The 22026-nt window shown below is 37.0% G+C and overlaps 1 protein-coding gene across 1 annotated transcript in view; it reads left to right on the top strand.

The window, feature by feature from the left end:
- Window positions 1–804: 804 nt before the first annotated feature.
- The window catches only part of ERICH6B (glutamate rich 6B), a 38605-nt gene continuing 17383 nt past the window's right edge, over window positions 805–22026 (top strand). The window contains exons 1-7 of the mRNA XM_053456027.1: window positions 805–829; window positions 995–1071; window positions 1813–1938; window positions 4697–4926; window positions 7189–7253; window positions 9291–9451; window positions 20388–20472. Of these exons, the coding sequence (XP_053312002.1) occupies window positions 805–829; window positions 995–1071; window positions 1813–1938; window positions 4697–4926; window positions 7189–7253; window positions 9291–9451; window positions 20388–20472 (769 nt within the window). The remainder of the gene's footprint in view (window positions 830–994; window positions 1072–1812; window positions 1939–4696; window positions 4927–7188; window positions 7254–9290; window positions 9452–20387; window positions 20473–22026) is intronic.

Below are 22026 nucleotides of genomic sequence, written 5' to 3'. Positions count from 1 at the left end.
TCCCATGGGACCCGCCTCCCAGTGCAGTCCTCTAACACAAACACATTAATTCATTAATGAATAGAAATGTTTATATCATCTCACCATATGTTCTATAATTATAACACACGCAGAGTGTAATTTGGGCTGGATTCCATTCTATATAAAACAAATGTTTTGGCAACATTAATGTGTTTAGAATCACTTACCTGGGTGTATTAGAGCTGCATCAATAAAGTGCATAAATGTGCATAGAGTCATAAGGTGCCACATAGTCATGATCATATAATTTGTAGAACTAATATGTTGGCTGGAAATATGTACATCAAATGAAAATGTGACTATTAATATTTATACTTAAAACAGAGCTTAATTTGCTGGTTAACAAAATATAGTGATAAAACTAGAAACACAAAAAAAAGGGGTTGCGCTGTAAAATTAATGTAGACGCTAAAATAAAATAGAATAAGGTGCAGCAAAAACCACCAAAGACAAATTTCACAATTGTCTAACCAAAACCAAAATACATCATATTAATGCCTGTGCTCCATATAGTGAATAAAGTAATAATAATGTAACCTTACATGGATACTCCAATAAATCCAAATATGATCATGTAAAAAAAAAAAAGAAAAATAAACAAAATGATGAGTGGGATTTTTATGTGTTTTATGTGTTATGTGTTACACTATATTTGTTTTTTTTGTTTTTTTTACATGCTCATATTTGAATTTATTGGAGTATCCATGTAAGGTTACATTATAATTACTTTATTCACTATAAGGAGCATTGGCACTAATTTGGTGTACTTGCACGTGCACGTGAATGGGGCTGTGTAACGTATGTGTAGGTACGTTTGTGTGTTGTCACAAAAATGGTAATTAAACAAGTACATGTGCAGGGATAGGCATAATTCTATCCTCAATACAAGACAAGACCAAGGACCAAATACGTATTTAGTTATAAGTAATATTTGTAGTCATACATTTATTTTTTCATATATTTTATTCTCCAGTTTCTGTTGCTAAGCAAGAAAGAGTTGTAGATAAGACTCCACATACAAAATATGAAGAGGAACTCTGCAACTCTGAGGTAAAGTTTAGAAAAGCTCTTTTATATCAACTTCATCATATTTTATTTTTAACTTGTATCGCTATTCAAAACCTGCCTCTCAATTAATATGCACAGAAGGGGGCCAAAGAAAATAAATGTCATTTGGATTGCAATTTTTATTTTTAAATTACTTTTGAGATACAAAGTCTGGAGAGCATGGCTATGGGTTTTTTTTTTTTCATTTTTAATCTTACGCATAATTAAATATAAGTAATTTTTCTAGTCACTGGTTATGTATACATATATATATGTAGCCTCACATGCTTGTAATACTACGGCATATTAAGTTATATGTAAATTGTGACATCATTATATATTATATATAATGTCACATTTAACAAACTATGCCGCGATTTACACAGTATTTGAAAGTTATATGTGTATATATATATATATATATATATATATATATATATATGTTTTTATGGAAAGAAAATATTATAATCTAATAATTTCAAGTATACCATATTTTGCAACTGTGTGTATATGAGCAACTATAGTTTGTAATAACATTGAGGATTTGGGATGATTCTTAATACTTGTGTGGTACATTCAATGTTAGCTTTGCTGAAGACACAGTTCCTCCATTGCCAAGTTGGTAACAGGGACTTTTTACACTATTTTTGCACGATTCATACATTCTTGGTTATGAGAGTTTTTGGAATTTACATTTTTATGTGTCTTTCAATATCATTCTATTTTATTAACAATTTTTTGTAGCGGTCTTGCATTATTGAAGACAAGCTACCCACCACAACGGAAGGCCAAACAATGTGTGCGTTCTGTCATGAAGCAAAAAAACCCTTTCCAACACCTGAACAACTGTCTTCAGAGCCAGAGCACACAGTGAGTGATTATTACCAAACATAGTGATTATTGTTACATATAATACAAAAAATGTACCTTCATGCTCCACAGTTTATTTGAAACCCTTATTAGAGTTATGTGGAATTTTAAAGAGTTATGTATTATAATACTTCAGCCTATATACTATATATTTTGTTCTACTATGACAATTTGTATGTTATTTCCATAACATAAGGTATTATTGTATTAAATTAAATAAGTATATTGGCTACGAAGCCCTGTGATCAGCAAAGGCATATCAGGGACAGGAGAAAAAAAGTGTCTCCCCCTTGCAAAAAAGAAGGAAAAAATACAATAAAAAATAAAGGAAAAATGAACTGAAATAATAAAGTAAATAACATTTATGGCCCAGTGATGTCACCATGGCTTCATTGGCATCCAAATCCCCAAGATCTCCAATCTCAATTCATACAGTGCAAAAAAATATATTTTTGTAAAAAGTCCCCCTTAGCCATACCACTACAAGTAAAATATATATATTATATATATATATATATATATAAAAAACAAAATACAAAATACTGTCTGCGCTTCTCACCCTAATAAAGTTGGCAACAAATATATAAACATAATATAAATGAGAGGTTTTGGTTATATGAATTGGCCAAAGCATAATTAAGCTCACCCGCCACGTCAAGGCACACTCTCAATAGGGTGAGAACCTACTCTCACCTCCTACATAGTGGGCACACAAAGCAGTTTATACTGCTACCAAAACCTTATTAATGTGTTGGGGGAGGTGCAATTAAACCTCCTCCCAATTAACCCCTGGACAGCAAGCTGCAACCAGACTGATGAGGAGCCAACAACCTCAAATATGTGCAAACAGCATGCTCACACTGTTTGGTAGGCCTCATATTATACATTTGTATTATTTGAGCCTGAGACTAGCTTAGCGCACCGACATTTTTCCTTTTCCCTGTTTATATATATATATATATATATATATATATATATATAATCACCACTTCCAAACATTTTAAGCCAGTAGTAGTAAATGTATATTATAGGGTAATATGTAGTAATCAATGTGACCCTCTTGAATAAATAAAAAATATGTATGTAGGCTATCACTGTAATCAGGGGATGATGACAAATATAAATTCATTCAGCTGTGCCAACTACGGTCTATAAGAAATTCTAGGCAAAATCACACAAAAAAATAATTCCTATTTCAGTTAGTTTTGTTTTTACATATGTATAGTGTATATTTATGATTTTAAAAGAAGGCCCGACTTGTGTATAATGGGGGGGTACATCAAATTCTGCAGTGTGTGAATTACATTATTAGGGGCCGCCGGACAATAAGTGCAAACATTTTGCAAAAAAACTAGAAAACAGGACAGTATTTTTGAAAACTTTTTTTTTTACTTTTGTTACTAGTAATAAAATGTATTTCGGTGGGGTTCCCTGTAAAGGGAAACTGCGGTGTAACTGTGACACACAAAGTTTGTTTTGTGCATCTGCGATAGCCTCTGGTGCACTGTCCCTCGTGTGCAACTGACAGGGTTGGTGTCTATTTAGCATCCATGTGATTGACAGCGGTTGCCTCTGTGGAATAGACTTGTCAGTCACTGTTGGCTGCTTCTTTGCATGAGGCAGCAAGCCTTGTCTGTCAGTCAGTGTACTGTGAATTAGCCCTGCACTTGGTTGTATGTGTAGACAAACAAGAAATGTTGTGTTTTCCTGCTAATTTCAACTATATAACTATCCATGATATGCATTAATCTCATTAAGAGGTTTGGGGCACTGTAAAACAACTAACATTCAGTTTATTCTGCATGTGCACAACAAAATAATATTTTCCTCCTAAAAATGAAAACATAGTTCATTAATGTGGATAAAACATTATGAGTGTCAGTTGCTAAATCACAAATATATTAGTGATTGAGTCCACATTTGTGTAGTTACAGAGTTATTGAAGATCAATTTATACATGCAGATGGCATTCCGAGAATCCAAATATTTAAAAAAAACCACACATACAATGCATATAATGTGAAAATACAAGTGAAATAAAAATGCTTCAAAGTTTATGGTCATTCCAAAATCTGTGAGGGCATGCACACTTCATAATCTGTAAGCACACCTTTCATCAGCATTTTCTTCTGCCAGCAATGCAAAGTCTAATGGTAACAGGAAAACAGTCTGAAAATGTTCTAAAAATGTTTTATATTTATACTGGGAGTATTTATTTTACACAAAAAATAGGAACAAAAATGTAAAGATATGAAAACAGATTTTATCGAAGATATAAAATATATCAAAGATATAAAATATAGACCTGGCAAAATGTATCATTGTTGTTTAAAATATGGTTAAACGTCACATAATCCTTACTGTTCCTCAAACCCGGATTTATGTACAACGTCATCTTGGTCATCGTCTCATAGGATCTATATTTGTGTTGCAGTCGTATTCTGGTGATTACACAGATGTATACGTTTTGTGACTACATAACCCTAGAATTAGGCTGTGGTGGGTGCTTGTTGCCACTGTAACCGCACTTGAGGAACACTGTTCTAGAACTTTCCTCACAGTTAAATTATGCACCCATTAAGAGAAAAATGTATTTTGAGAATGCCGGCTAAAGAGTAACCCAAAATGCATTATGTGCTACTCTAGTTCTAGGTAAGGTTGGACTCCAAACTGGCGAGCTAGTGAATTAGTGAGTTTGGTCGGTGAGTTTGATCATTTTTATGTGCTATAGTGCATTACTATTTGTTTTTTCTTCTAGTTGTTTTGCTGTGAGAGCTACCAAACCTTATTTCATTATTTTATCATGGGTATTATTGAGGCCAACACTTGTGGTGAAAAAGAGGATCCCTTTGACATTAGGCCTGATGCTGACTTTGGTGGAGGACAAGATGTGGTTGAGAACCTAAAAAAAGACGAGGACACCATTGACATTAAGCCACATTTTTACTTTGCCGAAGAACAAGAAGCCTTTGAGGACCTAAAAAAAGAGTATGTTTTTGAAATGAAAAACAATCTTTGTTTTGATTTATTAAAGAATCTTGTTGTTGGTAATTTAGCTATTCATTTTTTTGCTATTATAATTATTAATTAATTTATAAAAGGCCATCATATTCCACCTTGCTGTACAATTGTCTTTTTTTTTCTTTTGCCTTTTGCAATATTGTTGCTAAAATATGATTAATATGTCTCCCAAAGAGTTAAATGAATCATTCTGCACAATAAAACATTCTCCCCGGGAAATATTTGTACAAATTAGTGTAAAGAACTAGAGACTACAGGATGGACTCAGTCTCGCTTAAAGAAAATCCACGCAAACAGTGAATGAGATGAATAGGTTTAGCTGGATCGACTCTTGAGTGTGTGTGCCTATACAACACCACAGTAATACAGTTTCACACTCTGAAATATCATTCCTTAGGATATTGCCCAGTTATGCACTGTTTGCACCTTTCGGCACACAATATCTGCAGCTTTTATACTTTGAACCTCTTATACTAAACTTTAAAAAAAAGTGGTATGTAATAAAAAAGTTTGCAGACAGTCTGAACAGCCCCCGACTTTGCTATTCATATGCAGTACTGGCCCTGCTTTTTAGGTTAAAACAGTTAAAATGGAAAGTTCTTGAAAGTTACCTAAATGACTTACTTATGCGTTGTGGCAGGGCCAGGTCATCCCTTCTTGCAAAAGAAAGCGCTTGTCTGTTAGCTTCTCACCAGTTATTTCACAGCCAGTCTTGCTTGTTCTGTTTGTGAAAGTTTTTTTATCAGAAATAAGTTTATAAAAACTGAGAGGATAATGCATTTTAAAACATCAGTGCAGTCTGTAGTAAGCAAACAGCTGCTCAATTTCTGCAAGCAGAAAGTATTATACCACATCATAAAATGTGTCAAAATTGACTTTATCCTTTGGCTTAAAAGAAATCAGATGGTGCTGTTGCAAAATGGCCAGGAAAAAAAAGTGTACGAACAGAAAATTGGCTTGAAAGCTTGGATATTTCAATAGAAAATAATTCATCTCATTTACTGCTGGTCCCATCAGTTAGTATGTGCTACAGCATAGCCAATTGGAATAACTATATTGAGGGATATGTGTGTAAGGTTCAGAATCAGTTGACATTAGGAGGTTTGAGCTTACATGTCAAAATTGACATACCGTATTTGCTTGAATATAAGACAAGGTTTTTTTCAGCAAATGCTCTGACAATTTCGTAACAAGGGGGGGTAGGTTGGCAAATAAAAGGTAATAAAAACAAGAAATGCATTTTTCTCAATCATAGTTTTTATTTCATATGAAAAAATAGTTTACATTTGAATTAATAATTACTAGTAAAAGTTTTTTTTCCTATAGGGTAGTCTTATATTCAGGCTTTTTCTTTTTTTTCTAAATTAATATTAACATTTTGGGGTGTCATCTTATAATTGAGCAAATTGGGTATTTAATACAAATAATACTGGAGGGAATTAAAACCTGTATTTTTTAATATGTCTGATGCCTATATTGAAATTAGTAAATATGGTTTTAGGCATGAAACTGTAAATTATGAAAATCAATTTATATATCCTATAATCCTAGCAAGTGGCATCCTTAGGCAGTGGGGTCTTGCCTAATGGGAGAACAAATCTAGAAGAGAGTCAAAGGCCCAGGTGGGAATCCATATGGCAGGATCAGTCTTGGGACTGTGGTCAACACAGACGGTTGTTGTTGTGCCTTTGGTTTTCTCTTTCGCACCATCTGTAGACACTAACTTGGGCACCAAGGGTTCTGAAGGCAGGTATGTGCAGACTGCAGAGGGGTCTGCAGTTAGAGCAGACTGCAGAGGGGGTCTGTAGCATGGTACCAGGGGATGATGCAGAAGAGAAGTCAAAGTCCAGACTCAATAGGTCAAAATCCAGGTCATCAACATCAAACATCTACACCAAGGTCCACACCAAGGTCCACACCAAGGGTCAAATCCAAAACAATGAGCAGAAATTGGAAGTAGAGCCAGAAACAAATGCAATACTTTGGGGGGGTCCCCACAGTAAGGTATGCACTGAGCAGTATTGCTTCACTTCCCTACCGGGCACTAGACAACCACATTATCGATATTACTAATCTCCCCCCACCCTTGTCTTTGCTTCCCCCCCCCGATGCTTTCCTTAAAGTAACATTGTTGTTTGTAATATAAAGCATGATGCAGTGTGCTACATATTGTAACAGAATTGAGCTGCATGTCCCTATATAAATAACACAGGTTTTAATTTTTTTCAGGTTCAGCAAAACAAACATGCAAAACTACATCATCTCTGTGGCAAACCATCTCAAAGTCTTTGGATGTAAGTACTACGATTCAATCACGAGTTATGTACCTCAGTCAGCCTTTTTTGGTCCAAAATTATTTTTAAAAAAAAGCTATTCTGAAATGATGATGTGTGTTAACTACCAGCAACATTTGGTTTGTCAATTTAATTTCCCCATTTTCAACATAGCTTTATCCCCTTAACGACAATCCCCGTACATGTACGGGGTTGCCGTGCAACGGGTTAACGACAATGCCCGTACATGTACGGGCTGCCGTTAAATAGCTGCTTCGCCGCGATCGGCGGCTTTGCAGCATCCACGGAAGCCTCACAAGTGAGGCTGACCGTGGATCCGGGGAGGGCAGCCCTCCCCGGAAGAAAAATGGCGCCCGGCTAAAACAGCTTAGGAAGCGATCTGAATCGCTTCCTAAGCATAAATGGTGTTACTGACATGCCTCGATATCGAGGCATGTCAGTAACACTACCCCCCTACCCCGATCACCTTGTGATTGCTCCGAAGAGCAACCACAAGTGCCATCCTGTAAATGACGTTGCCGTCATTCACAGGATGGCATCAACAATAAATATGAGTTCATAGAGGGTCTATCCAGACCCTCTTGTGAACTCTCGAGCTCCTCCTGCAGGTTGAATGCAGGTACTGCATCCAACCATGCAAGGTCAATGGAGCCCAGCTCACTAATGAGTGATTAGTAAAAAAAATTAAAAAAAAATTTCAAAAAAAAAATTAAAAAAATGTTTAAAAAAAATAAAAATAATATGGTAACATAAAAATCCCCACTGTCACCAAAAAAAAAAAAAAAAAAATTAATAAGCAAGTCCTAAAATTCTTTATCTTTACAAAAATTCCAGCATGGAAAGAGTTAAAATATTGGCATTACAAATGCCCATAGGGTGTCTCGTATTAAAAAATGCATGAGTGGATGGGATAAATTGAATTGGCCGGGTTCAAAGGTGTCCCAAATATGGGACATGGGGGCAGTAGGATCAGATGTCTAAATGGCCAAAAAATACACACCTCACAAAGGCGGCCTTTTACCTCCCAAATAACCCAACAAACCCATGCATGTGGGGTATCACTGCGCTCAGGAGATGTTACTGAACACATATTGGGGTGTTGTTTGACAGGGACATACACCAGGAGCGATAAATTTATACCTGAAGTACAACGTGTGTGAAAAAAATACAAAAAAATGTACTACCATAAAGTTTCACAAAGGCTGGTGGTAAAATTAGTGCATGGAAAGGGTTAAAATACCAGTATTTCAGATACCTTGGGGTGTCTAGTTTTAAAAAATATATGACTTGATGGGGTAAATTGCATTGGCCGGCTTCAAAGATACCCGAAATGGCACATGGGGGGAAGAATTACCAGATTTGGAAAAAATGGTTTTGAATTAGCAAAACGCTACCTGTACTTATTGCCCCATAACGTGCAGAAAAAAGCAAAAAAACATAAAAACATTGGGTATTTCTAAACTCAGGACAAATAGTAAAATCTATTTAGTAGGTTTTTTCATTAGTTTTTGCAGATGAGTAAAAGTTTTCTGTTTAAAAAGTGAGAAAAGGTAATTTTTTAACAAAAAATCCCCATATTTTATCATTTTTTTTTATAGTAAATTAGATGATATGATAAAATTAATGGTATCTAAAGAAAGCCCTGTTTGTCCTGAAAAAAACAATATATAATATGTGTGGGAGCACGAAATGAGAAAGAAGAAAATCACAGCTAAACAGCAACACCGAAAAATGTTAAAATAGCCATTGTCCCACAATATACTACGAGTAAAAACCCCTATTGTCCTTAAGGGGTTAAATTGGCTCTTTATAAATATTTAGTATTTAGTTTACCGAAAGTTATTTTGGTTGAAGAAAGGTAATGGAGGATCAGATCTTGACATATGGGTTTCAGGAGGAGGAACATTTTCTTTAACTCAAATTTAGGCTTCTATTTCCGTATTAGTTTGCAAATACTGTGTTATATATTTGTTAATCTACCCAGAATAAATGTGGTACACTAAAAAGTGATTATTTTTTTTTCTGGTCCCATTTTAGCTCTTTTTGCAATGAACACAATTTCATTTACTCTGGCAGCAGAAGATAATAAAATCACAGACAATGTGAAAATAGACATTCCATATTCTGGCAATGCTTTTAACTGCTTTTTGGATGATTTGTTCATTTCTGTACCAGTGCTGCCTAATCCACTACTGGAGGTAAGGGCATTCTTTGTTGCTACTTACCACAAATAATCATTGCTAAGATTATAAAATGTGTTGTCAGTGGGATTATGTGCAGAGGAAACTTGACGATATGGAAAACGTAGGAACAGGACTGCACTGGGTATCATCAGGCGTCACCTTAAGACCAGCAGCCATCTGATGATGTAAGTGTGGTCAATGTATCGTGCGGCGGGATATAACAAGCCAATGGGCACATGCTGCAGCACCCAATCTGCCACTGGAGCAGCAGATATAGTAAATGTGTGGCGCTGTCAAAATTATGAAGGGAAGAAGAATTGAAATACATGTTAATTTGTATGTGAAATTCAACACGTATAAATGCAAAGTAGTTAATTTTAATTATAAAGAAAAAAATATGTAGAGGTAATTTCAGAAGATAGACATCTAGTAATGTGTAATGTCTGGGCAAAGACATATTGGGAAAAGCCCAAGTTAAATATGAACTGAAAATAAATGTAAGTTAGAAGCCGAGGCGAGTTTGCAGTAACAAGCTTGAATAAGATGGACTGGGAAATTTATTGCTGCTAAGCTGCATTTACACTCTACTGAAACATACCTCATAACTCTATGATGCATTCATTATCAAGCTGCTTGTAAACTGTAAATGGGAGTTAGGACTTGCTCATTTCACCTTGTCTACTCAAGAGCAAGTGAGTTGAAACTATACACACACTCAACCCCTCCCTTCGTTTACATAATGATAACAATGAAAAAAATAAATGAAAAAACAAGGTTCCACAGCAGTGCCTCTTAGCTCCCGTTTACCAGAAGCCTCAAGTGATTTGAGGCCAGGCAACCCCTGCTACCAATTGTCTCCTCTTAATGCCATTGGGTTTGGGTAATACCCACAGCAAGCAGCACAAGGAATGTAGAGATCATCCAAGTTGTCTGGGGACAAATGTGGCACAGACAAGCAGTCTGGGATACTGTTTGGGGTACTGACAAGCTTTTGGGGGCAGAGATAGCACAGGTAGGCTGTTTGGGGCACTGACAACCTGTTTGGTGGCAAAGATAGCACAGACAAGCTGGTTTGGGGGACTGACAAGTTGCTTAGTGACAACAATGGCACAGGCAAGCTGTTTAGGGGCACTAACAAGTTGCTTGGGGACAAAGATGGCACAGATAGGCTGTTTGTGGTGCACAACCTGTTTAGCGGCCAAGATAGCATAGAAAATGTGCTTGATGGCAAATACAGCACTGATAAGTTTGGGGGCAAAGGTGGCACTGTGAGACATGTTGCTTGGTGAAGTCGGGGGGGTGTGGTTTCTAGTTACGTCCCTGCAGTGATACTAGATATATATAAATATATATATATATACATATAAATCAACAAATCTTAAGTAAAAGACTAATTTTAGAAACAATGTCAATTTGCCCTATTAGATTTCAAGTTATCCAATGGGATAGTGGCTAACAACTATTTGACTTCATTATTATTATTATAACTGAAGGAAAAAGCACTTCATTAATGCACTGAAGGAATATAATGATGCCACAGCCTATGACAATGCATAACAACTGGGAACAGGGTTATTTTAAACTATTTTTTCCTAAAGCAGTGTAGGGGAACAGTATGAGGAGGTTAGCCAAAGAAGCAGTAATAAGTTCATGGGAATTGTTAATTCTTGCGCTCCTCTTTTTTCAGATTTCTTTTATAGATTGAATATTATTATATATTGAGTTTAAACCATGGACATATTTGCTTAAGTAATATGTAGCACTGGGCTACTTACATGAACTATATTACAAAGGAGATCACTGAGAACTCACATAATGAAATAGGGGTTATCTTCCTAAAAATGACACTTTCTTGTAACTTTTCTTGAGTGGAACAAGTGTTCTAAAATGCATCTCATAGTGCTCAGGTAAATAGGATCTGATCGTCATATGCTGCTGCAAAGGGGTAGATTCTTGTGTTCTAAGAAATAATTTATCAGTGAAATGAGTTCCATAAAGAGTGTTTGTATGAGGTTTGGAAGGTTATTCGGCATGCCAAACACTGTACATTGATTTGAAAGATGTACTCATTGTTTCGGGGCAGTGCTTCCTTTGAGGTTTTCTTTTTTATATGATGTCTCATAAGGCGTCTGGTGTCAGTATCACTGTAGATCGAGACAATAAAAAAAGATTTCTCTACTTGGAGAAGGTAAATTAGTGTGCACATGAAGTATGAATTTTGCTTGTTCACAACCTTCATACTTATGGTAAATCAAACTGATTGGGTTCCATTGACACATTTTATAAGTTTTTGAGTTTGGGTGGCAGTAAATAACATCCTTGTTCTATTTTATTCCCTTATGAACATCGTTTTTCATTTGTAATGTTTTGAACACACTGATCCGCTAAAGAACAAAACACATTGAGCATAATACAATTTCTACATTTTCACTTAGACTTAACCCGGTACATGGCACGTTTATTTATAATGCTGTTTTGTAGATGTGTGTGTGTATGTATCAGGGGTGTAACTACTGTAGAAACCATAGGGGCCTGGTGCAAAAATTGCATGATCATATGATGTAACGTGACCCCGATATGTTCCTTTCTCCCCATCCCCGGAAAACAGGAGACAGGAAGAAGGGGTCACACTGGGCCCCTGGAAGCACGGCCCTGACGCAGCTGCAACCCCTGTAGTTACACTAGTGGTAGTGTCCAAAAATTCCAACAGAAACACTCCACAACCTCGTGGAAATCCTTTCCAGAAGAGTGGAAGGTGTTATAGCTGCAAAGGGGGACCAACTACATATAATGTCTATGTATTTAGAATGTGATGTCATAAAAGTCCCTGATGGTGTAATGGTCAGGTGTCCCAATACTTTTGTCCATATAGTGTAGATAGCGACAGCAGAAAAGGACCAATTGGCTTATTTTGCCCCTTTTAAATAATTAAACTGGTGTCTGCAGCTGCTAGCAGAAGAAACACTAGACTTTGGGGATCTTGATATAAGGGCTCCAATTCTAATACAAGCATTGAGTTTATTCATACACCAGTGGTTATCTGTATACACAATACACAATATGTTTTCTGCCCTCCAACATCTGTTTGGTGTCGCATATGGGCATTCTTGAAAGGTGCATCATCCAGTTATACATTAGTACACCCTATGATATGTTTTCTTTAGCAGAATTTTGGTTACAACTAACCCTAAACTCTTTATTGCACAAGTATACATAGTTTTCAATATCTTAGCATGTCTTCTTTCTTTTTCGTGCTATTTTTCTTATGGTTTTTAAAATGTTTTTGTTTTATCAAAAAATAAGTTTGTTTAGCACTAGCATTATCAGTACTTTACATAATTTTACTTTAGATATTTGTGGAGTCAGCACTGTAAAAAAAAATATGTATATTTTTAAGCATTTATAGTAAACTATTAAGAAATATACGAAAACATCCACAAAGATGGAATGACAATAAATAATTTATAAAATACCTCTGAAATGACTTAGACCGCTGCATTTTTTTTCATCCAAGTAACTTATTTTTTTTTTAACACATCCAATGTTTACATTAAATAATGTAAAAAAAAATATCTAATTTCTTCTGAAATAAGTGGAAATACGTCATCACTCTGAACTGTCATCCGTAAAAGTTGTAGGAGAAAGATTTTGGCATTTTCAAACTACCCATGGATAATGAAGGTTTGTTAGTTACTTCATTAACATACCTGTACCTTTTTAACCTAACAATCTTCATGCTTTTTATAGTTTTGGGTTATGTGGTTTTTTTTATAATGGACTGCAAAACAATAGCAACAGATTCTATTTTAAAATGGGTCCAAGTTTTAGAAATATTGTTGAGCTTGCTCCATTTAATATAGAATGCAGCTCATGATCTTAATAGCCTATTATTAAAATAGATTAAAAACACTTTTGAAGACTTACATACTATAAAAGGAAGGTCAGTTTAACAAGTTTCATGCATTGGATCAGTAGCTAAGAATGATTCGCACATAAAAAAAAAAATCAGCAACCTACTTTTCCCCTAAAGTTCATAAACCTTATCATTTTAATTATTTTTAATTGGTTTCCAGATTGCTTTGAAATCTTCAAATGAAAAGTACTGTTAAAGTGCAACATTATTATTAATAATACAATTAGTGTTACTGTTCCCTTTATAGTTTTGACCTTTCGGTTAATGTATTCAATATAAAATTAACTTCTTTACCAAAATGTATTAGACGAGGCAGACATATACTTGGATTTACTTTGATTTAAAAAATAGGTATCAGCAGTGTAAATGTTATATGTTGTTAATATTAATAGCTGTAGTGCTTAGATCTGGAAGTAGTGTCAGAGATAATTAATACATTCATTTAATTTTAATATCTTAATTATAAAGTTTTGTCATTTTTATCTACGACTGAAAGATTAAAAGTAGAGTTGACCTCTTAGAAATGTGAACCTGCAACCTTGAAATGTATTAGCTGCATTATCTACGCCATTCTCCCTGACTTTGTCCTACCATTCATATAGAGAGCATTTAGACCAAGAACAATGTGTTGAAGGGAAAATGTTTTAATTAGTTTAATGTAAGAAATATGTAGCTTTCGTTATTGACTAGCACTATTGTGCTAACAAAAATTGGTACACCACGTTCTTGCCATTCAGAATGTATAGGGCAGGACTAGTGTACACAAATTGTCAAGATGTATGGAATGTGATCAGAAGCGGAGATATCGTCCTCAATTGAAATGTACTTAGCAACCTTTCCATTCAAAGTTGACCTGTCACTGACAAATGATCAATCATAAACATGCTAACCAATGATATTTGAGAATAAAAAATAAATAACTCTGCACCCATAATCTTTAAAAATGTCAGGTTTGGTTTGAATGAACAAATACAATTATATACACATTTTTTATAAAGTATGTAAAGTAAATATGTATATATATATATATATATATATATATATATATATATATATATAGTTCAATAAGTTAACTGTTTATATTTCAAAAGACCGAAGAGTGCCAGTTCTTTTTTGTATCCATGGTACATGTGCCCACCATGGGCACATGCCAAGATAATAATTAGGAGTATCAGCAAAATTTACCTTCTATTTTCCTTATTAATGAAATATAACTTTACTCCCTCCTTCAAATTTTTCATTTGATCTTGATTTTTATTCTTGTTATTTCCAATCTCTTCCTACTGCACTTCTGAGTGACAAGATTTCTGATTGGGATTTTTTTTCATTTCATAGGTAATCAAGTCAGCCAGGCTGAAAACCACAGCCACTTAAAACAGTCACATTGTCTGCTGGAATGGTTTCATTTAATACAGTCAATTTCCATGTTTTTCGGTGTGAGATGAGCTCTTTAAATCTAGGGAATTGTAAATGTGTGTGAAAATGTCTATTTTAAGATAAAAGCACATTTGAATTTATCGGTGCAATTTTCTTAGCAGGATGTCAAACCTTAGCTTCTGCGTGTAGGCGTTCTTTTGGGGGGGGGATGTCAGAAGAAAAGTTAAATTTTACGTGTTTGAGAGAGGTTGTCAAAATGTAACTTTTAGACTACAGTTTGACATCAAGTCAAAGAACAGAGATGTGGCATCCTCTGGGGGCCACAGATACAACATGTTTTCCTGTTGATCAATAACACTGTGGTCATTGTTAATTTTCTGGTCTTGTGATTATTAGGTAGAATATTAAAATGCTAGTTCATGGCACTCAAGGACATGGTAGTCACCCCTGTTTAAATTCTTTAAATTACAACCAAGCAACACCACCATACAATAAGGTGCAATATTTAATGTACAATAGAATGATAACCATGAATGAGAGTTTTAGCAGATTACCAAAACCACATACAATAAAATATTTATGAGGCTTATTACCCTAGTCCTGACCTAAGCCCGAGATGCCCATCCTAGACCTCCTGTGAAGGAGGCGATCCTACAGTATGTCTTCCTTATGCTGTGCATGTCATTGGTGTTGTGTGCCGGCTATGATGTCATATCCAACTCACTACTTTATCAAAGAAGGTCATGTAATAAGAGTTCTGTAGCAGCTAAAGCACAGACCTCCACGCTGTAACTGGGTTGATTACAAGGGAGTCACCCTAGGCAAACTATGTTGCTGTTGTGATATTAAAATGTTGCCTATATAATAGAACAAGAGATAAAAATTCATATTAAGCTATTTTAAGATACTCTTTATTTTGTTGTGTTTAGTCTACTGGAAATGAGCAGCGGAAACCCACGGGTCTAAGGAGCACTAAACAAAATACTGAATGGACTGTTTTTTAATACACTATTTTAATATGTTGTTTTGATTTGAAGTGGGAAAAGGGGTTCAAGGAGGTCCTTGAATGGTAGTGCCCATTCTGTGAATGAGGAAATTGTCAAGCTTCAGGTATAAAAGGTCTATAACATATTTGCTTCCAAATATATAGTTTTCTAAGCATCAGATTTTGTTATTAGTAATTTTAGCATCCCCATAATAATAAAGCTAGATACTAAACCTTCAAAATTACTCCATTTTTCCAGAAATTTAGGTTTTGAATTTCTATAAATTTCCCTGTTTCCCCGACAGCGTTCTGCTTATTTAATATCACTGATTTTCCATTGAATTCTGTGGCAGTGTTGGCACCGAGGAGAGCAATGAATTCCAAACAATATATCCCTCCGGAGAGTAAAATGACGGGTGTTTCATCAGTGTGAATGAACTGAGTAATGACTTGGAATTCTGGTCTGACACTGTAATAAAGAGATGTCAAGCTAGTTCTGTGTCACGGAGCCAGGATGGGTCTTATCTAAGTCTACAATTCACCAGACCCAGATTTACTCAGTACTACTGGAGTTAATAGGATAAACCTTGAGGCTTAACATTAGAAATCTCCACCACATCTTTAGTATCTTTATTTCTTGTTTATGGCTTTTGAATTTGTACATTGGCGGTTTTTATTCTTCTTTACTATTTTTTAAACGTTTTCTAAAATTGAATAGGTAATTAATATCTTACTACCACTCACTATTGTTCTAGTATTATGCTATGTGACAAGCAATTCCAGTGCCTTATTTTTCTAAATACGGTACTTGCTGCAGAAATCATACCCTTGGTTTTTTTATATTCATCCATTGCTTTTGCTCCAATTTGTATTGGGGTCACTAGCTTATACGAAATAAGCATGGTTTACATTGTTTTTCTGACATGATAGTATAATACAGTACTATTACAGTTGAAATGCTGGATATGAATGCTGGATATGAATGAGCTATGTGTGGTTTCCCCAGAGTCTTTCATACTTTGGCCTTGCCATTCATTACCACCCATGTTGGTGAAATAACAGAGACAATTGGCTTGTTCTTGTGCCTAAAGACCTTAGCAGACACTTGATAGATGTGATAAATAAAATGATGGGCATTTAAGGGAGATAGAGAATTTCTTGATATTATTGATATTTAAAGCTTTATAGTATCCAGTGGTTAAAATGCACCATTTGTTGGAATTTCCGCTAAAGATATATTTGTAATGCTCAGATCTTGTTTGCAAACCTTCCAGATACCTCTGTTTAGGTAGGACAGTCCCTCTTCAGGACCCAAATACCGTCTTCCCTTTTTCTTCCCCCGACTGCCCTCTTGTCTTGAAGCTCACAATTTTCGCTAGGTTTGTGTGTATCACAGTGTTCTGCAGCCTCAAAAATCGCAATAAGATGTATATAAACACCAGTAGATGGGTTTATATATCAAAATGTTTAAATAGAAATGCATTATCTTTCTTCTCAATGCCTTAATAAGTTACATATGTACAGGAGAGGGCTGGCAGCCTAAGGCCTGGGGGGCAAGTCTAGACAGGTGGCCCGTTGCGCCACCGAATTAGCGCACTATACATGCCCATCTTTTCCTGATTTTCTAACGCATATTGATGTAATGTGATGGGACTGGGAGTAAAAAAAATTATGTTTAATACATTAAACAGCTAATCTTTGTAACAAAATAAAATTTAAATATGGAAAAATTGGACCCTAAGCATTTCCTTGGGCCCCTGCCTTTGTCCCTCATTCACCAAGCCACACCTCTGTTTTACTTACTCCCGGTAGTTCAGGTATAGATCAAATAAACAACACATGTAAACAGCACGTGCATGTATAGATCAACTGAATAAGAAATACAAACTCTGTATTTGCAGGTATACATAAATAATGTATGCAAACATAGCATAGCAGAATAACACACAAACCCAGCTTTGCCGGTACAGATCAACTGGAAATCACATAACAACTAAGCATTAAAGGTGTATAGATAAAAACCCCTAAATTACAGGCATAGATCACAGGATGCACACCCCCAAAGCCAGCCCTGGTGTCCACACTGCCCACATAGGACCCGACCAGCACCAAGATAACATTAACAAATTACAGTCCAGAGTGAGCCAACTTTATCCCCAAATAATACATACCAGTACAAGCTCTGCAACACCCACACCCAAACACACACACCAGTACAAACTCTGCAACACCGACACCCAAACACACACACCAGGACATGCTCTGCCACACCGACACCCAGACACACACACCAGGACAGGCTCTGCCACACTGACACCCAAACACACACACACCATGACAGGCCCTGCCACACAGACAGCCAAACACACAGACACCAGGACAGGCTCTGCCACATCAACATCCAAACACACACCAGGTCAGGCTCTGCCACACCGACACCCACACACACACACCAGGACAGGCTCTGCCACACAGACAGCCAAACACACAGACACCAGGACAGGCTCTGCCACACCGATATCCAAACACAAACACACCAGGACAGGCTCTGCGACACTGACACCCACATCCAAAATGCTTTCCACACTGGTTTGTTGTTTGTTTGTTTTTCCCCCTTGTGTATTGATGCCCAGCCAGCATTTGGTTTTAATGTATTTCCCCCCACACCCTTGTGTATTGCCCCATGTGGATTTGTGCCTCCAGCCAGACCCCTTTGTACATTATGCCCCTTGTGTATTGCCCCATGTGTATTTGTGCCCACAGCCAGCCCCCTTTGTACATTATACCCCAACACCCTTGTGTATTGATTAATGTGATGTCCCCAGCCAGCCCCCTCCCTTGTGTTTTGATGCCCCCCTTTGCATTGTTAATGACTGACCCATGTAATTTGAACCCAGCCCCCCACCTTTGTGTATTGATTTATGTGGTGCCCCAACCACCCTTTTGTTTACTTATACCCCCTAGCCACCCCATTTTGCATTTAATTGTTGTCCCAATGCAGCCCCCCTTTGAATATGGCTCCCCTTCCACCTATTACCCCAACTATTTTTTTTTTAATTGGCAGAAATGATATGGTTAGTACCCAAGTTAAGTATCCTTACTTTTTTCATTAGCTGCAGCAGCAAAAGTGTATTTTTTTTATTTTTTTAATACTTACGTTTTTGCCGCATCCTTCACTGTTGCTGTGCTCCAACGTGCTCTTCTAGCTGTCACGAGGAGCTGTTCCGTGTGACTCCGCCCCCTTGAGCGGCCCATCACATTGACGATGTGACGTGCCACTCAAGGGGGCGGAGTCACACAGGACACTGGGCGGCACTGTGCAGGCACGCTGGCCGCTTAATGATTTTAAAGTGGCCAGCGTGTCTTACGGCCGCTTAATGATTAACCATTGCAGCCGATGTGGCTGTGACTCTTAAAGCGGCCGTAAGACACGCTGGCCGCTTTAAGAGTCACAGCCACATCGACTGCAATGGCATTTCGGTGTGCCGGCCAGTTCGGCCGGCCTACCGCCTACTGGTGTGGCCGGATCAGCCGCTTAAATGGGCGGCCGCGCGGCCGTTTAATGCCGATTCAGGGCGGCCTGGGGGGCAATTGTCACAAAGTCAAAAAAAGTCATACTGAAGCCCTGTAGCATGTCTTTTAGCCACATCCCAGAAAACAAAAGCCTCCCACCTAAATGTCGTGTGGCATGGGTCTCAGTTGTTTTGTGTTGTACTTTACTTGAAACTTTACTGGTCTATAAAAAACAGTCTTAACATTCTCTTGTTATAGCTTTACATTCGTTTTCTCAGCTGATGTCTGCACATGTATACAGGGTGGACGTAATGAATACTATTAAGGGCATCAATTAATAACTTATTCAGATAAATGAATGAAACACTCTCTGTCCACACATTTATCAGTTAGCTGAAGGGTCTTATAATTTTAGGGATTTCCATCACAAATATTAACTGCTCTGCATGTATTGTATATACTGAAGACACTGGAGACTTATACACAATCATAGGTCAATTATATCTACTGTTTAAGTATTAATGGCAGCTAATACTTCAAGTAACTTTAATAGTTTGAGTAAAATATGTTTTCTGTACTCTACAATGACCAAAAATATAGAGCAAACAGGATACATCTCACTTTGTGCTTTGGACCGATAGCCACTGTTATCCTCAGCTGTCTCTTTAACCATTGTGGGAAATGGTGCCAGAAAAAGCAGGGAACAATAAGTGATTAGTGTTGGGTCAGTAAAGCTGCTTTTTTACTCAAATACTTAAAATAACAATTATGCAAATCTTACTTTTTATTTAATAATAATACATACCGCTGCACAACATTTTTCAAAGAATGGGTAAAAAGTTCCAAAAGGCCCGTGTGGGAGCCCTACCTCAGAAAGGAAATACCTTATCAATACTAAGAGTTACCAGGCTTGGGACAATCTACTTTTTTTGGCGATCAAATATAGCCACTAAGCAAATGTGGCTAAATTCTCAGAAAAGTTTAGGACAAAAAGCCGTGTAGAAAACAAAACAAGAAGGACATAGCTGTTCTGTTTCAGAATGACTGTAAGCATATCATTTTTGTTGGAAACTAAAGGGTGGTTGAGAAAATACATTTCATGGGCTGATAATGTTACATTTTATCTTTTTCAATGCTTTTAATGTAAAATGTTTTTCTTCTAGAAAGATTCTGTTGGCCTATTTGACCACAGCAAATCAATACCAACCCCGCCAAGGGACAGTCTATTACATCCTCTGATGGTAAAAGGTATATTATGATGTATGCGCCTTAAATGATGCACCTCTCCAACGTAAATCATTATTTGTTTTATCATAACATGATGTAGAAGGGGCTGGACTTGGCAGGCCCAATTTAATGAAGTGCCATTAAACACAATAATCTTCTTGGAAATACAATCAACCACTAGTACTATATACAAGGTTAAGCAAATTAACAAAGAAATAAAAACTAAAACAACTGCAATTATCAAGTTCTCCAATCACACATACAGTTTTTAAGATAAGCTGTGTGGCTGCACAAAATACAGCTAAAAAAAAGATGCATCCAGTAAGATCAAAGCTAAACATGTCATGTTTCCATGACAACTATATGTTTCACCCAATTAAAAAAACTATAGAAACACACAACCATTAGACCTTGCCTGTGTTTAGACTTTTCACAAGATGCGTCACATGGTTTAAGAGGACAAAGATTAGAAAGAGGAGGAGACAGGAACAGTGGAGGTAGAATCAAAAAGGGATTGCAAGCAAGTTGACATTTTATTAAGTTTATTAAGCTTAAGAGAGCTTGGTTGTTCCAGAAGCAAAAGCACTAAAGGAGGGGATCCCAGTGGAAACAGGGTACAGGTATCACACACAGTTCCAAGTAGAACACATAACTCATGCCCCCACATCATGTGGAAAGGAGAATGGGGAGGACCTGGAAAATGTGGGTTACATCCAGGCCCGGACTGGGACAAAAAATAGGCCCGGGCATTTAAGCCTGAGCAGCCCTTATTTATTTATTTATTTATTGTTAAAGCCCACCCTTCATGTACCATCTTTGCATTTAATCATTCACACAAATCATTAACACATTCATTAATGCAGTCTCACAAATCATTCAAGCAATTCATCCTCACATGAATTCATTGTCATACGCATTCACACAATTCATCCACACATTCATTCATTCTCATACGCATTCACACTACCCCCTCTCTTCATCTTATCTGCCCCTTCTCACTATGTTCCCCCTTTTCACTATGTAACCCCCTTCCCCACTTCTCAATATGTACCGCCTCTATCTATCCCCTCTCCCCCTTTCTCACTATCTAACCCCCCTCTGCCCCTTCTCACTGCACCCCCTCCCTCACCCTACTTACCTTGTTGCCGGAGCAAGCAGCAACTGAGACCGCGCCTGTGGCAGGGCATGATTGACTTAGGGGCTGATGGAGCTGCAGCTCCAGGCCCCCACCTTAAAATAGGCCCAGTCAGGACCGGACTGACTGGTCCTATATGGCCGCATTAACGCAGAGCCCCTTAAGCCCGCCGCAACTACCCCCTCCTAACTATCTACCCTCTCCCTCTTTGAAGTTCACTTACCTTTCAGGAGTCCTGCGGTGGGGGTGCAAGGCCTCTGCCTCCCAGCTCTGCCACTGTATGGAACAGTATAGAGTGATGGGAGTTATGATGTACATTGGAAATGGTACAGCATAACACCCATCCCTCTCACACACTTACCAATCCACACGTATACCAATCCACACGTATACCAATCCACACATATATACCAATCCACACGCATACCAATCCACACATA

The sequence above is a fragment of the Spea bombifrons genome, chromosome 2, assembly GCF_027358695.1.
Source record: "Spea bombifrons isolate aSpeBom1 chromosome 2, aSpeBom1.2.pri, whole genome shotgun sequence".
In the NCBI taxonomy this organism is placed as follows: domain Eukaryota; kingdom Metazoa; phylum Chordata; class Amphibia; order Anura; family Pelobatidae; genus Spea; species Spea bombifrons.
Note: the sequence above shows the minus strand (reverse complement) of the source record. Positions and strands in the feature narration are given on the sequence as shown.